Source organism: Esox lucius, chromosome 1 (assembly GCF_011004845.1).
Source record: "Esox lucius isolate fEsoLuc1 chromosome 1, fEsoLuc1.pri, whole genome shotgun sequence".
Lineage (NCBI taxonomy): Eukaryota > Metazoa > Chordata > Actinopteri > Esociformes > Esocidae > Esox > Esox lucius.
The window spans coordinates 6,600,930-6,618,375 of NC_047569.1; the positions used below are offsets into that span (position 1 = coordinate 6,600,930).

A 17,446-nucleotide genomic window follows, 5' to 3' on the forward strand; every position below is an offset into this window, starting at 1 on the left:
GCTGGGCTGTGAGCACACGTGCCACGTTATCAGGCCCTCATGCCACCCTCATGGAGTCTGTTTCTGACAGAAACATGCACACCAGTAGCCCGCTGGAGGTCATTTTGTAGGGCTCCAGGAGTGCTCCTCCAGTGCTCCTCTTGTGTTCCCCCTGAGACGACTCAAGAAATTTGACATGTCTGTAACAACTCTCACCAACTTCTACAGGTGCACCATTGAAAGCATCGTCTCAGGCTGCATTACTGCCTGGTATATCTATAATATGCCAATCTACTACTCATATTGCTGTTAGTTGTGACGGTGAAGTGACGGACAGCCATGTCATCTCCCGCTTTCCCCGGTTTACTTTTCATACACGAACACATCCCGGACTTGTCTCTGATTATCACCCACACCTGGTCCCAATCCGGTCGTTAGTATGTGTTTAAATGTTGCTCCTCTGCTCCCCTCATTTGTTGGTCATTGTTGCTTGTCTATGTTTGTTGATGTACGTGTTGAGTGGTCTGCGGTCCACTTTGGTTTATCTCTTTTGTTTTTTATGTTTTCGGTGCGCAGTGTTAATTTTGATTAAAAAACACATCATCGACTGCCACCCCGCCTGTGCCTGGTTTCCTTCCTCTCCACCCCTATGCCAATCGTGACACTAGTTTACAGTACTCTTTATAAAATGCTGCTAATTTTAAAGTGTTATGTACTTTATATATTGCCATGTCACAATAATTTCATTGTGCAGGATGACGCTGTCTTATTCGGTGCATTTGACAAATAAACTGGAAACTTGTTCCTCCTGGCACAAAGGAGCAGATACCGTTCCTGCTGCTGGGTTGATGCCCATCTACGGCCCTGTCCAGCTCTCCTGATGTAACAGCCTGTCTCTTGGTATCTCATCCATGCTCTTGAGACTGTACTGGGAGACACAGCAAGCATTTTGTATGGATGTGCCACCCTGGTGGAGCAGGACTGCCTTGCAAAATGTGAAACTAGAGAAGAATCATTTAGGAAGGATAAGGAGAGCGCAATTGTCTGTGGCCACCAACAACAAAACCATTCAGTTTTTGGGGGTTGTCTAGCTGTTGCCTCTCCAGTGCACATGTTGTCACTTTCATTTGCACCAACATTTTTTTTTTACATCATTTATGTTTTTTGTGTAAATACATAAAACAAAAGCAATTAAGTTTACACTTGCTGGCTGGTCAAAAACCTATATTTTAAGGCCATGCCTTCAATTCAACAAAAGGTTGTGGACTTCAGAGAGGTTCCTATAGATTATTTGCTTTTTTACCTGGAAAGAATCCACTGGCAACATTTTAGAACCACAAAAGTTCATTTCAGAAACGTTTATTTTTTATGAGTGTAATGCAAAACTTTTTTCATAAGGTGTATGACTTTTTATCAAGGGTTCTTCATCAAACCGTAGCAACTGTCAGGTTTATTTGTAGGCCAAAAAAAGAGATTAAGAAAGGATAATAGACACAATCTGTCCCTTGTTCTATTTTTCAAGTGCAAACATACACATTTGAACTGAATATATTTTTTTATGAACAGGAATGTAGTAGAAAGACTGAATTGACATAAAAACCCCAATAGGAAATTCACATTTTACACATATTTCAAATCAATGTAAACACAAATTTCTTGGTCTTGGCATTGTCTTCTGTCCAATGTTTTGAAGGAAACATGTTTCAAAATGAAGCACATGGAATAGATTTCTCTCCTGTTGGGAAAGAGGGAAGGTGTTCATACAGAACTTTATTTATACTGTATTAAACCTATCATCTGACAAACACAATATGACACAAATGTGCACATACAGATATTAATTTCCTGCAAATAAGAAAATACTTACTTTTGGCATATTGAAGGTTAAAAGGATATTGTAAAGTCAGCAATTTCCACTATAATATGTCAGACTTAATTTGACTCAAATTAACTGAAAATTAATTAAACACTGATCAAATGTTCAATAGTATGCTAATTCACATTTTCTGGTGCTGAATGCTTATTTTACAATTGTGAGAATTGGGTCATATCCTACATTGTACACAGCATACCTAGGCAAAGACAAAGTAGACAATCACTGCACAGCCAACGATCCAGGCCACAATGAGTAGAACAGGGAACAGCCTGCGGGGCGACTCCACGTTACTTGAAGCTGCATAAAAAACACATCAGAACACCTAGATACACATCGTTGTGGGGCCCAGAGTTATTATTTTCTATGTGGTATGTAGAGTACATTCAGGAAGTATTTAGAACCCTCCACTTTTTCCAAATTCTGGAACATTACAGACATATTTTAAAAAGGACTAGAGGGGCATTTCACTCCTTAATGTATTCATTCCTAATGTTTACAGTGATACATTTGCATCATAATCATCACAATCTAGAACAAACAAAATTCCGATCTGAAAATAATTTTTTGAAGACAAAACAATTTAAAAAGACACTTTTAAACATTTTTGAAACACAAAAGATGACACCAAAGATAATTCCCATAGTGGTGTTCTGTGCCTATCTTTATTAATCACAAATACATGCTGAGTAGTGTTTTTTCCCATTTTGTTGGCTTGGTGCCAGTAATATACCCATAAGTGAATACAACAGATGTCACTGGCAAACATCACTTCTCATAAATCTTGCTGATATACCAACAAACAATAACACTGAAACACTTCTACCAGTAGACATTACTGTTTCCAATGATAACTTCCTTTTGACAAGCTAATTCTAAAAATATTAGCTTATTACTATTGGTAAAAACACAAAGAATTGCATTCCTGTAGAAATACAAATTCATGCTTTCATGACGTTCCACTAAAGTGGGTCATTCTATGAGCTTTGGCATAGATTCTACGGGTCTCTGGAACTCTACTGGAGGGATGGAACAGCATTCTTCCAAAGGATATTCCCTAATTTGTTTTAATGACAGTGGTGAAGAGCGCTGTGGAGAACACTTTACTTTGGCCATCTTTATCCAAAATCAAGTACAACAGGGTCTGCTCAGCATTTCTTTTAACAAAAACAAACAAAGAGAGAGATTCTCAACATCAGGTTTGACTACCTCATGTCCAACCGACAGCCATCTTGTCACAGCAGAAACTGAGTCTATAATCTGGGGTTTAAAGGGGAAGTGACACTTGATATTCAGGCCAAATACTTGCATACTGCCATGTGCTCTTAACTGAGGAGTGACCTCCGTCTGGCCACTACAATAAAGGCCTGATTGGTGGAGTTCTGCAGAGATGGTGGTCCTACTGGAAGGTACTTTTTACAAAATGCTTGAAACATTTACTCGACAGGTTTTGAAATAATGATCAGATGTTTTCTACAGACCTATTATCACATATTGATGGAAAAGATTTAGTGGCGCAACAGTTTGGGTGTGTGTATTCCCTTTGAAATGGGAAATTAGAATGTGTCATTTCTCTTGCCGTTCCAGCTAGCTTTTCATTTAACCATTCATCCATTATAATGTTTTGGATGATAAAGGTGTGTGGGTGAAAAGTACCATACCATACCATCTTCTTCCGCTTATCCGGGGCCGGGTCGCGGGGGCAGCAGTCTAAGCAGGGATGCCCAGACTTCCCTCTCCCCAGACACTTCCTCCAGCTCTTCCGGGGGGACACCGAGGCGTTCCCAGGCCAGCCGGGAGACATAGTCCCTCCAGCGTGTCCTAGGTCTTCCCCGGGGTCTCCTCCCGGTGGGACGGGACCGGAACACCTTCCCAGGAAGGCGTTCCGGAGGCATCCGAAAAAGATGCCCAAGCCACCTCAGCTGACCCCTCTCGATGTGGAGGAGCAGCGGCTCTACTCTGAGCTCCTCCCGGGTGACCGAGCTTCTCACCCTATCTCTAAGGGATCGCCCGGCCACCCTGCGGAGAAAGCTCATTTCGGCCGCCTGTATCCGGGATCTTGTCCTTTCGGTCATGACCCAAAGCTCATGACCATAGGTGAGAGTAGGAACGTAGATTGACTGGTAAATCGAGAGCTTCGCCTTGCGGCTCAGCTCTTTCTTCACCACGACAGACCGATACATCGACTGCATTACTGCAGAAGCTGCACCGATCCGTCTGTCAATCTCCCGTTCCATCCTTCCCTCACTCGTGAACAAGACCCCTAGATACTTAAACTCCTCCACTTGAGGCAGGCACTCTCCACCAACCTGAAGTGGGCAAGCCACCCTTTTCCGACTGAGGACCATGGCCTCGGATTTGGAGGTACTGATTTTCATTCCCACCGCTTCACACTTGGCTGCAAACCGTCCCAGCGCATGCTGAAGGTCCTGGTTAGAAGGGGCCAACACGACAACATCATCTGCAAAGAGCAGAGACGAAATTGTGTGGTCCCCAAACCTGACACCCTCCGGCCCCTGGCTGCGCCTAGAAATTCTGTCCATAAAAATTACGAACAGAACCGGTGACAAAGGGCAGCCCTGCCGGAGTCCAACATGCACTGGGAACAAGTCTGACTTACTGCCGGCAATGCGGACCAAGCTCCTGCTTCGGTTGTACATGGACCTGACAGCCCTTAGCAAAGGACCCAGGACCCCATATTCCCCAAGCACCCTCCACAGGATGCCGCGAGGGACACAGTCGAATGCCTTCTCCAAATCCACAAAACACATGTGGATTGGTTGGGCAAACTCCCATGAACCCTCCAACACCCTGTAGAGGGTATAGAGCTGGTCCAGTGTTCCACGGCCCGGACGAAAACCACACTGTTCCTCCTGAATCCGAGGTTCTACTATCGGCCGTATTCTCCTCTCCAGAACCCTGGCATAGACTTTCCCGGGGAGGCTGAGAAGTGTGATCCCCCTATAGTTGGAACACACCCTCCGGTCCCCCTTCTTAAAAAGAGGGACCACCACCCGGTCTGCCATCCCAGAGGCACTGTCCCCGACCGCCACGCGATGTTGCACAGGCGTGTCAACCAAGACAGCCCCACAACATCCAGAGACTTGAGGTACTCAGGGCGGATCTCATCCACCCCCGGTGCCTTGCCACCGAGGAGTTTCTTGACCACCTCAGTGACTTCAGCCCGGGTGATGGACGAGTCCACCTCTGATACCTCATCCTCTGCTTCCTCAATGGAAGAAGTGACAGCGAAGTACTCCTTCCACCGCCCGACGACATCCTCAGTTGAGGTCAACAGCTGCCCACCTCTACTGTAAACAGCGTTGGTAGGGCACTGTTTCCCTCTCCTGAGGCGCCGGATGGTTTGCCAGAATCTCTTCGAGGCCAGCCGATAGTCCTTCTCCATGGCCTCACCGAACTCCTCCCAGGCCCGAGTTTTTGCCTCCACAACCACCCGGGCTGCAGCCCGCTTGGCCTGTCGGTACCCGTCAGCTGCGTCAGGAGTCCCACAATCCAACCAGGCCTGATAGGATTCCTTCTTCAGCTTGACGGCATCCCTTACTTCCGGTGTCCACCACCGCGTTCGGGGATTGCCGCCTCGACAGGCACCGGAGACCTTACGGCCACAGCTCCGAGCGGCCGCTTCGACAATGGCGGTGGAGAACATTGTCCACTCGGACTCAATATCTCCAGCCTCCCTCGGGATCCAGTCGAAGCTCTGCCGGAGGTGGGAGTTGAAGATCTCTCTGACAGGAGACTCGGCCAGACGTTCCCAGCAGACCCTTACAGTACGCTTGGGCCTGCCGAGTCTGTCCAGCTTCTTCCCCCGCCATCGGATCCAACTCACCACCAGGTGGTGATCAGTTGACAGCTCCGCCCCTCTCTTCACCCGAGTGTCCAAGACATACGACCGCAGGTCAGATGAGACGACAACAAAGTCGATCATCGACCTGCGGCCTAGGGTGTCCTGGTGCCACGTGCACTGATGGACACCCTTATGCTTGAACATGGTGTTCGTTATGGACAAACTGTGACTAGCACAGAAGTCCAATAACTGAACACCACTCGGGTTCAGATCAGGGGGGCCGTTCCTCCCAATCACGCCCCTCCAGGTGTCACTGTCGTTGCCCACGTGGGCGTTGAAGTCCCCCAGTAGAACAATAGAGTCCCCAGTCGGAGCACTTTCCAGCACCCCTCCCAGAGACTCCAAGAAGGTCGGGTACTCTGCACTGCCGTTCGGCCCGTAGGCACAAACAACAGTGAGAGACCTATCCCCGACCCGTAGGCGCAGGGAAACGACCCTCTCGTTCACCGGGGTAAACTCCAACACATGGCGGCAGAGCTGGGGAGCTATAAGCAAACCCACACCAGCCCGCCGCCTCTCACCATGGGCAACTCCAGAGTGGTGAAGAGTCCATCCTCTCTCAAGGAGTGTGGTTCCAGAGCCCAAGCCGTGCGTAGAGGTGATCCCGACTACCTCTAATCGGAACCTCTCAACCTCACGCACTAACTCAGGCTCCTTCCCCGCCAGCGAGGTGACATTCCACGTCCCTAGAGCTAGTTTCCGTGTCCAGAGATCGGGTTGTCTAGGCCCCTGCCTTCGACTGCCGCCCGATCCTCTTCGCACCGGCCCCTTATGGTCCCTCCTGTGGGTGGTGAGCCCACGGGAGGGCGGCCCCACGTCGCCCGTTCGGGCTGAGCCCGGCCGGGCCCCATGGGGGAAGGCCCGGCCACCAGGCGCTCGCATACGAGCCCCAACCCCGGGCCTGGCTCCTGGGTGGGGCCCCGGCTGCGCCATACCGGGCGACATCACGGTACACATAATTTTAATCATCATTAAGGGGTTTTTGAACCGCTCTTAGTCTGACCCGTCGCCTAAGACCTGTTTGCCTTGGGAGACCCTACCAGGGGCATATAGCCCCAGACAACATAGCTCCTAGGGTCACTCGGGTACTCAAACCCCTCCACCACGTTAAGGTGGCAGTTCATGGAGAGGTGGGTGAAAAGTGTTTCATAGAATTTAGCAAATGAAACTTTATTTGAACACGATTAACAATAGTATTTTTTAAAAAACAATTGAATACCATCTGGATTTCACCTACTGTGGTGTACTCTCGCTCAGTAGTTGGCGACACTACACATCATGCTACTACTGAAATAATGAGATATTAAAAATGTCTACTTCAACTGCTAAATATGTTTTTGTTGAGATCGATGTTTGAAAGTGTCAAAACCGATTGACATGGACGCTCAGGCACTGGAGAACTGTGTAAACCGGCAACAAGCACTTTAAAATGAGTTAGGCTACTACTAACCAGGCTATCTTTAAACAGTTGTCACACAGCTAACTTTCACAATCTCTCTGTAATCTGTAATGTCTCTCTAGTAACAAATTGCCACAATTCATTTAAAGTTGTTGGTATCGCCGGCTTGTTTTCAAAAACTGAGACAGTCAGGTGTTGGACACTCAACCGACCCTGGTTTTGTTCAATATCACATGACAAAGTGTTTCGACAGCTGCTGCCACGTGACCGGAAGTGTTTTGGAAAATTGTTTTTCCGGTGCAGTGAGTGTTGGAAAGGTGTCGTAAAGATTGGAACAGTATCAGGTTTGTGTGTACATAGTAGCCGATCAAGAAGTTTACTCAAGAAGTTTTGATGCAATGATTGTCGAAAGGTCTGGAAAAGTCCATCATAACTGTCCAAAATGCTTGTTTTTTTTAGCAACACAACTATTACAGTGTTTTGGATGATAAATGCATTTGCCATAGAATGCAACACATTAAAGGAATAATTTGAAAACAATAGTGGTGTTTCAATTGGAAAAACCTTGCTAAAGTTAATCAGGAGTTGAACTTGTGTAGTTTCACAGGGAAATCCATGAGCCTACCCATTGAGCCACCACTGAAAATCACTTGTAATGTTGGTGGCAAAATGAATAATAGGGTGTCCAGTTAAGGTTGCAATGCATACTGAAAGAGTTACTACCATAGATAGTAGAACATATATATGTATGGTTACTATCAACTTGGCTAACTTGCAACAATGTGACGTTACTCATTCAAAGTTTTTGGTATTTCACCTGGTTTTCAAAACCTGAGACAGTAAATTGTTTGTGATGTGACAACACAGGTTTTATTTAAAAACACATGATCTTATAACACCCGGCGTCACGTGACCAGAAGTGTTTCGAAACATCTCCATAACTAAGGCCCCTCTCCTCCCGTTGCCCAGTTTGACTGGCGGGCCAACACTAGGAAGAGCGTTGGTGGTTCCAAACTTCTTCCATTTAAGAATGATGTGTGTTCTTGGGAATCGTAAATGCTGCAAGTGCTTCTGTCCCTGAGCCCTCCACACAATTCCCTAAACCTCATGGCTTTGATGTTACTCTGACCTGCACTGTAAACTATTGAAACATAATACACACAGGTGTGTGCCTTTCCAAATCATGGCCACTCCATGTAATTTATCATAGTCCATACTCCAATCAAGATGTAGAGTAATCTCAAGGCTTATCAATGGAAACAGGGTACACCTGAGCTCAATTTCAAGGGTTCTAGCAAAAGGTCAGAATACTTACATAAATGTGATTTCTGGTCATTATGGGGTATAGGGAGTAAATTGCATAGGAACATTTTATCAATATATTTCAAGAATTTTAGAATAAGGCTGTGACGTGAGAAAATTTGGAAAAAGTAAAGAGGTTTGAAAACATTTTGTATGCCTTGTTTGCCTGTAACCTAACCATAACCATAACCTTTATGTATAAACTTAACCTAACCCCAAAACCGACCCTAATGCCTAAAATGAACCCATATTTGTAACATCATTATCACTTATTCTTAACACATAACACTTATCCCAATTGTTAGTTTTACCCTACAATACAAGTGTTGTGGGAACTAAACAGTCAGATTTTGGGGATTCCTGGTCCACTCGTATATAATAAAACTAGGACGTCTCTCTCACCCACACATTTGTTTTCTATCATTGTGGGGACCAGAAACCTAGAAATAAATGTTCCCTATCACCTCGTTCTAAATGTAACCCGTACATTAATTTAAACCTAACCCTTAGCACATAGTGCCTAAAAACCCCCACCATTCTAACACTGCCAACTGTGTGTTTTACAATCCTGTTTCCCAAAAAGTTGGGACACTGCGTAAAATGCAAATACAAACAGAATGCAATGATGCGCAATTTATCCCTATATTTAATTGAAAATAGTACAAAGACAACATATCAAATGTTGTTGTTTTTGAAAAAAATATATGAACCATTTTGAGTTTGATGCCAGCAATGAATCAGTCAATCAGCAGTTGTCACAAAGTGCTTTTACAAAACACCCAGCCTGAAACCCCAAGGAGCAAGCAACAAGAGTGTTGAAGCACAGTGGCTAGGAAAAACTCCCTAAAAGTGGCTGAAATTTAGGAAGAAACCTAGAGAGGAACCAGGCTTGGAGGGGTGACCAGTCCTCTTCTGGCTGTGCAGAGTGAACATTTTAAGAGTACAAGTTGTAATTATTAATAAATGCATGTGGGCTGTGTCCACAGTTTATAAAACCTAGTCCAGGTCAGAAGCATGACCATGGACAAGGACAGGGACAACCCACGGGGAATGGTAAGCAGAGTGGAAGCTGGAATCGTCAGGTATAGTCTTGATCCGCAACACAAGACCTCATGTCCTCCTAAGTACAATCAGAGCAGGAGACAAAGAACATTTTGAGAGAGCAGTCCTTAAATTTTCAAGGATTTACAATGGTGAAAGAGAACTGACCTTACTCCCCTGGCACAATAATATACCAGTGTAAAACCTTGGGGCTGAAACAGGGGGGTCCAGTGACACTGTGGCCCTATCCGGGAGTATTTATTTTTTTTAAGTTGGGACTGAGGCATGTTTATTACTGTGTTTGCATCTTCTCTTCTTTTAACAACACTGTAAGCATTTGGGAACTGAGGAGACCAGTTGCTGTAGTTTTGAAAGTGTAATGATTTCCCAGTCTTGCTTTGTCATATTTTTTGTTTCATAATGTGTCAAATGTTTTCAATGGGTGACAGGACATGGCTGCAGGCAGTTCTTTTACTAGGGAGCCATGCTGTTGTAATATGTGCAGAATGTGGATTGGCATTGTTTTTCTTTTAATAAGCAAGGCTTTCCCTGAAAATGACATTGTCTGGATGGCAGCATACAGTATTTTACTCAAAAACCTGTATATATTGTTCCGCATTAATCGTGCCTTCACCGATATGTAAGTCACCCATGCCATCATGGATCTTGGCTTTGAAATGTGCGCTGATAACAAGACGGAAGGTCCCTTTCTAAGCCTGGAGGACGCAGTGTCCATGATTCCTAAAAATAATTGTAGAAAAGTTTTCCACTTTGACTCAGTTCAACTTAAATAAGTTCAGGCCCAGATAACACGGCAGCATTTCTGGATCTTGTTTATATTTGGTTTCTTCGTTGCATGGTAGAGATTTCACTTGCTTTTGCAGATGCAATAATGTACTGTGTTCACAGACAATGGTTTCCACTACAGAATCGTGTCTGTTTTTAAACGGCCATCCAATTTTGGTTTACGGACCTGTCAGTTGTGTACAGATATTTCTCTGGATTCCGTGAATCTTTAATAATAGTATGTAGATTAGGAGATCTCCAAACTCTTTGCAATTGTACGTTGAGAAACTTTATTCTTAAATTGTTACACTATTTCCCTGTGCAGTCCCTCACAGAGTGGTGAACCCCTCACCATCTTTACTTCTGAAAGACTTATCCTCTCTGGGATGTTCTTTCTATACCCAATCAAGTTACTGGCCTTTCTATTGAATGCAGTGTTTAAATGATTTGCATTCTGTTTTTATTTACATTTTACACAGCTTACCAACTTTTTTGGAAAAACATTTGTACCCTAAACCTATCCCCTAATCCGGAAATAAAATGTCCCTAGTGGGGAACTGCCAAAACATTGTCAGGTTGTTGGGTACACACATTTACACATAAACCTGGATCACCGACATACCTACCCGGGAGGATTCAAAATGATTTCAACAGCCAGTCCAGACTGTTACATCACCACAGGCAAATACATTCACCTAAAGGATTATTAGGAAGACCATACTAATACTGTGTTTGACCCCCTTTCCCCTTCAGAACTGCCTTAATTCTACGTGGCATTGATTCAACAAGGTGCTCAAAGCATTCTTTAGAAATGTTGGCCCATATTGATAGGATAGCATGTTGCAGTTGATGGAGATTTGTGGGATGCACATCCAGGGCACGAAGCTCCCATTCCACCACATCCCAAAGATGCTCTATTGGGTTGAGATCTGGTGACTGTGGGGGCCATTTCAGTACAGTGAACTCATTGTCATGTTCAATTTGAAATGATTCGAGCTTTGTGACATGGTGCATTATCCTGCTGGAAGTAGCCATCAGAGGATGGGTACATGGTGGTCATAAAGGGATGGACATGGTCAGAAACAATGCTCAGGTAGGCCGTGGCATTTAAACGATGCCCAATTGGTACTAAGGGGCCTAAAGTGTGCCAAGAAAATATCCCCCACACCATTACACCACCACCACCAGCCTGCATAGTGGTAACATAGTGGTAGCATAGATGGATCATGTTCTCATTCTGTTTACGCCAAATTCTGACTGTACCATCTGAATGTCTCAACAGAAATCGAGACTCATCAGACCAGGCAACATTCTTTCAGTCTTCAACCTTCCAATTTTGGTGAGCTCGTGCAAATTGTAGCCTCTTATTTCCTATTTGTAGTGGAGATGAGTGGTACCCGGTGGGGTCTTCTGCTGTTGTTGCCCATCCGCCTCAAGGTTGTGCGTGTTGTGGCTTCACAAATGATTTGCTGCATACCTTGGTTGTAACGAGTGGTTATTTCAGTCAAAGTTGCTCTTCTATCAGCTTGAATCAGTCGGCCCATTCACCTCTGACCTCTAGCATCAACAAAGGCATTTTCGCCCACAGGACTGCCGCATACTGGATGTTTTTCCCTTTTCACACCATTCTTTGTAAACCCTAGAAATGGTTGTGCATGAAAATCCCAGTAACTGAGCAGATTGTGAAATACTCAGACCGGCCCGTCTGGCACCAACAACCATGGCACGCTCAAAATTGCTTAAATCACCTTTCTTTCCCATTCTGACATTCAGTTTGGAGTTCAGGAGATTGTCTTAATCAGGACCACACCCTTAAATGCATTTAAGCAACTGCCATGTGATTGGTTGATTAGATAATTGCATTAATGAGAAATTGAACAGGTGTTCCTAATAATCCTTTAGGTGAGTGTAGGTGAGCAAAATGTATTAGAACTTATTACCAGAATGTATTAGAACTTATTACCAGAGTACGGAAGCAAGTTTGAAATTAAACTTCGCTCTGGATATCTTTCTATGCTCTAATTTTTACCATTACCAAAGATAACTTCAGGAATTGTCTTGATAAGTAATTTACCACTTCACAAATGTGAGTCCAATGACTTCAGTGGGATTAATGCCACAATTGCTAAAATTATTATCAAGTATAAACTGTCAGTTCTCCTTCCTCACTAAGTTCTCCTTCTCCTCTATAAATCGTTGTTGATATAAGAAATGCATTTTATGAATTTTCCCAGTCTCCCCCGTTTTAAACTTTAGGAGGACATGAGGTCCTGGTCAACACCTGCAGAGTACCTGGTTTGGGGGGCCCGTTGCTGTCCCTGTCCTTATCCATGGTCATACTTCTGACCTACTCTAAATTTAAATAGACTCTGGATTTAGCCCACATGCATTTATTCATTATTCCAATTGGACTCTTAATATATTGTTGTTTAAGGCCGGGTGTCTTTGTAAAAGCACTTTGTGACAACTGCTGTTGTAAAAAGGGCTTTATATATAAATTTGATTTTATTTTGATTTGATTTGTCAGGAAAACTAAATCAAAGCGTACACCTCCCGGGAAAAGTGAAGAGACCACCGCACCTTTTTCTTTCCTTTCCAAAAAAGTTGAAAAGGAAGGTTTTGAGTGAGGAACAGAATGGTTAAAATGAAGTGACCACTGCAAATTGAACACGTCTGTTCCTCACTCAAAACTTTCCTTTTCGACTTTTTCGGAAAGGAAAGAAAAAGGTGCAGTGGTCTCTTCATTTTTTCCAGAGCTGTATATTGCTGTACTGACCTATATACTTTTGTCTATTGACCTCTTGCCAAGTAAGGATTAATTTGGGTAATACGCCTCTTTATTGATATCTTCTCTATTAGTAAACAGATATGTTTAAACTCAATACCTGTCTAAAACATAAATACTGTATTACATGCTTATTAGACAAACCATTCATGACATATTTGTCTTGATAGAGTTTATGATGCAAATTAATTAGGATCCAGCATTTAACAGCCTCCAAACCCCTGTGAGTCATGCCAAGGGAGCAGGCAGCTAGCCAACACCAGATTCTGGCCCAATCCTATGTAGCTGCACTACATTAGAGTAACGGAGAGCAACTTCAGTCATTTGCTATACATATTGCCTTCACCTAATTGATGTCCCCTCAGGGCTCCAAATGAATTGGAGAAAGTACTCACAACTTAGTATATTCAGTCAGTAATCAAACTCAATTGCTAGACAGTAATGAAGAGAGAATATTAAAGGCATTTCTTACCTCTGGGACCCATGATACTTCCTCGCTGGTTCTCTGGTCAGCGTTAATGCTACGTATGTGCTGAGTCCTGCACTGATGAGTTGATGTTTACATCTAGCAGGGCAGCTAATGAATAAGCTAGGTTGAGTACATCCTCAGTCCTCACTGAACATAGCTCACAAAATTGACTAAACTCACACACAAAAACACCCACACAGACACATTAACACACAGTGTACTGCACACATCCTCATTTCCTAATCTGAAATGTCCCTCATGCCTCTAGATGTAGTGTTATACAAAACACAAACATGTATGGGTCCAAAAGTCCAGTAGATGTGTAGCGGAGTTCAGTCTAGTTCAGATTAGATTCAACTTTATTGTCACTGAACAGTACAAGTACAATAGAATGAAATGCAGTTAACATATAACTAGAAGTGCAAATAGAAGGGCAGAAACTTTACAAGTATTTACAAGTATTAAGTATAATGTATGTTACAAGTGGTATGTATAGAAGGAAGGTGCATGCGCAACTGAAATGCAGGGATGGCAGCAATGAGGTTCCTGAGGTAGATGTGTACATGTAGCAACTGAACATTCTTAACATTCTTATCACACTTTGCAAAGCAGTGTTAGAGGGCTCAGTTCAATGAAACCCCAACTGTAGTGTTTACACAGTAGATAATTAAATTACAGATTGGCCACAGACTAACAGGACAACAACCCTCACAGGTACTTCTCAGAATTCTAAGTTTGTAGGCACCGAAGGAAATAAAGTCAAAAGTAAGAGTAAAAGTTGCCACGACAGGATAAAAGGAATCCTAGTCTTACCATAACAGAGGTCACCTCAAAACATAGACCCTACATTTTGGAATTCAAAAGGGAGGAAAGTTGTTTCCATAGCAACTGTTTCTCTGTGGACCTGGTCCCAGCTGTGAAAGACCCAGGGCTCCACTTCAGATCTCTCCCAGGAGGAGCACCTCCAGCTGGGGAGCAGTACCCTGTCCCTGGGGATGTCTGCGAGGCCACATACAAACAGAAAGGCAGATGATAACCATGGAGATTTCATGGCGGCTTGATGATCTTGACTATGCCACTGTGACAACAGGCAGGTTATTAAGATGGTTAAGATTGAAAATCACAAGACTTTCAATTGGCACTCCACCGAATTGGTGTACAAATTAGATTAGGAGAAAGTGTTGGCCAAAACTGAACCAGAATATAAACAAAACATGTAAAGTCTGGTCCCATGTTTAATGAGCTGAACTAAAAGATATTTTGCATTTATAAAAAGTGTATTTTAGCACACAATTCTGTTTAAATCCCTGTTCAGACGGGAAACACCATGTCTTGGTTTAACCATTTATTAGAGAAACAATGCCAAACTATTCTCAAAAGATGTCTTGGCATTAGGCTCTGTCCCTTTGGGGTAACTTATTACCATCGAATGATCGTGTATACAATAGTACAAATAACATTAACAATGAAATATTATTAATAGAAATACAATGGCAATGAGCAAGGTATATGGTACAAATCCCCCACAGAAGGAAACAGAACCAAACAGGTGGAGGCTGGGGTGGTGGGTGGGTTGCGTAACTGCATGCTAAAACGACCAGCAGAGCAGGAGACTGAGTACCCTGACCGACTTAAATAGACTGCCATATTAGATAACAAATTCTTGAGACTGTGGTAGGAGCGATCCCAACGTCAGCCGGTGCATTGCTGAGCCAATGCCCACTCGGCTTCCCTGGCTAAATTATCTGCACTTCATTCACTCCATTGCCAAGATATTCCATCCACCTGACAGGTGTGGAATTTCAAAAGACTGACTAAACAGCTTTATCATTACCAACGTGTACCTTGTTTTGGGGACAATAAAATAATTTGTTTGTATTTTTGTCAAACCACTCAATGGCACAAAAGAGGGCATGCAATTGGCATGCTTGGCTGTAGCAATGTCTACCTGAGCTGTTGCCAGAGGATTAAATTATTATTTTTTTCTAAGCATGACATGCCTTCAACATTGTTTTAGAGAGTTCTGCAGTAATTCCAATCAGCTTCACAATCATTTACCAGGTGTACCTGCACTGGTCCAGAATTATTTAATTCGCCTGCATGTTGTGTTATATCCAGACTGTATTTTTCTATCTTTTCAATCTACCACCTGTGAGTCAGGAAGAGTAGAGTAGTGGGAAAGCCAGTCAAGCACAGTCTGCAGAGAGGAGACAATAGGGGAGGGAGGGATGTAAAGAGGTGGATGAAAAGATGAGAGGAAGTCAGGAGAGGCTAAGTACGGGGCGCTGTGGAGACAAGGAAAGGTACAGCTGGCTACAGGGAACAGTGGGTGTGTAATTATATCTATAGATGTTTTTCTAGTGTGGAAAATCATACAGGCATGCTCCAGAAAAAAATAACCCTCTCTGACTCCTGCCTTTCTCAGTTGATCTCTACAACACTTAATTCTGGTTAATTTAGTACTACAGTTCCACATACACACACACTAACACAGACATACTGTCACATTTTTTTACGTGACACCCCCTGAAAACCTGTCTTTTTGGACAGATGGACATGCAATCTTAATTTCAACACAATTGATAGATAGAGGTTACCTATTTTAGCAAATGGCACTGAGACATTAAACCAAGCAATAATGTATTCATAAAAATAACAGTAATGCAATTTCATGCTGCTGGAAAAGTAAGTACACCCTTAGCTTCAAAAGCTGGTGTTGCTCATTTTAATTAACTTCATGTAGCTAATTCGTTTAACGGTCTATTAGTCTCTTACATTGACTGGGAAGATTGTTTGCCCACTCTTCTTTACAGTACTGTTTCAACTATGTCATGGTTCATTGCTTGCATGTATGCTTCAAACCCCCCCCCCAGCATTTTGATAGTATTGAGATCTGGGCTGTGACTCTGCTATAGCATAACCTTGAATGTCTTCTTTTTAACAATTCTGTCGTAGATTTGCTTGTGTCTTTTGGATCATTGTCCTATTGAAGATCCATGTTTGCTTCAGCTTCAGATTATTTCAAAGATGGAGTCTTGTTCTCCTCAAGAATTCACAAATACAATATGGATTTCCTTCTTATTTTCCTTCTTATTACCATACTGGATATTTCATGCCTCTATGGGACACACATAAGACGAAACAACAATGCAATTAATTTATCAAATGATATTGTTCGTCACACCCAGTTTATACCCACCTTGTATGTCCGGTCTTCAGAGGATCTCTTTCATTCCAATTCAGATGCAAAGAAGGCAAGCTGTCGAGGTCCTGTGCTGCAAAGTAGCCCCAAATCATAATGCCACTGCCTCTATGCTTTAAGGTTTGTTCAAATCCATTTTTTCCTTTTTGCCAAACATGGCCTCTGGAATTGCATCCAAATAACTCCACCTTTGCCAATTTTAACCCCTTTCGTCTGTCTAGAGCCCTTTGTTCCTGTAGTTTTGTTCAATTTACATGTATTGTCTGTTAAAAGTCAGTAGTGTACTGAAAAGCTTTATTGAGAGCCTTCCTCCTTCCTTTACCTCCATTTGTAAGCCATTTTATTGATCATTTGTAAGCCATTTTATTGATCATTTGTAAGCCATTTTATTGAGCATTTGTAAGCCATTTCACGTGATGGTAAAGGTAGGGTTGTACTAATCTTTTCAGCGCACAAATATTGCAATTTGGTTTATTTAAAATGCATAAATAGCTTCAATGCTAAAATATTTTGTGTGGTTTGTGAAATTGTGAAAGACAACATTTCAGGGCGTGTCTTTACTGTATATACACACAGCTCAGAACACTGATATTATCTCTTTAAACTTGTACTGGAGGCGAAAGAGATAGAGAAGATGAGGTTATGATGCCTTGCTACATTATGTTCTTAGACTGTACATTTGAGAAATTCACTTACAAACTGCTCTCAAGGGTACAAGTCAGTGGTTGAAGAAAGACAATATCCC

The 17,446-nt window shown here is 43.1% G+C and overlaps 1 protein-coding gene across 1 annotated transcript; it reads right to left on the reverse strand.

Annotated features, from left to right (window-relative positions):
• Nucleotides 1–1,383: 1,383 nt before the first annotated feature.
• LOC114838827 (sarcoplasmic/endoplasmic reticulum calcium ATPase regulator DWORF-like) lies at nucleotides 1,384–13,602 on the reverse strand. Its single transcript, XM_029119153.2, has 3 exons — nucleotides 13,503–13,602; nucleotides 2,052–2,152; nucleotides 1,384–1,714 (listed from the first exon to the last, which is right to left on the reverse strand). The coding sequence occupies exons 1-2, from the start codon at nucleotides 13,513–13,515 to the stop codon at nucleotides 2,052–2,054; spliced, it is 114 nt and encodes a 37-aa protein (XP_028974986.1). The 5' UTR covers nucleotides 13,516–13,602; the 3' UTR covers nucleotides 1,384–1,714.
• Between the last annotated feature and the right edge of the window lie 3,844 nt (nucleotides 13,603–17,446).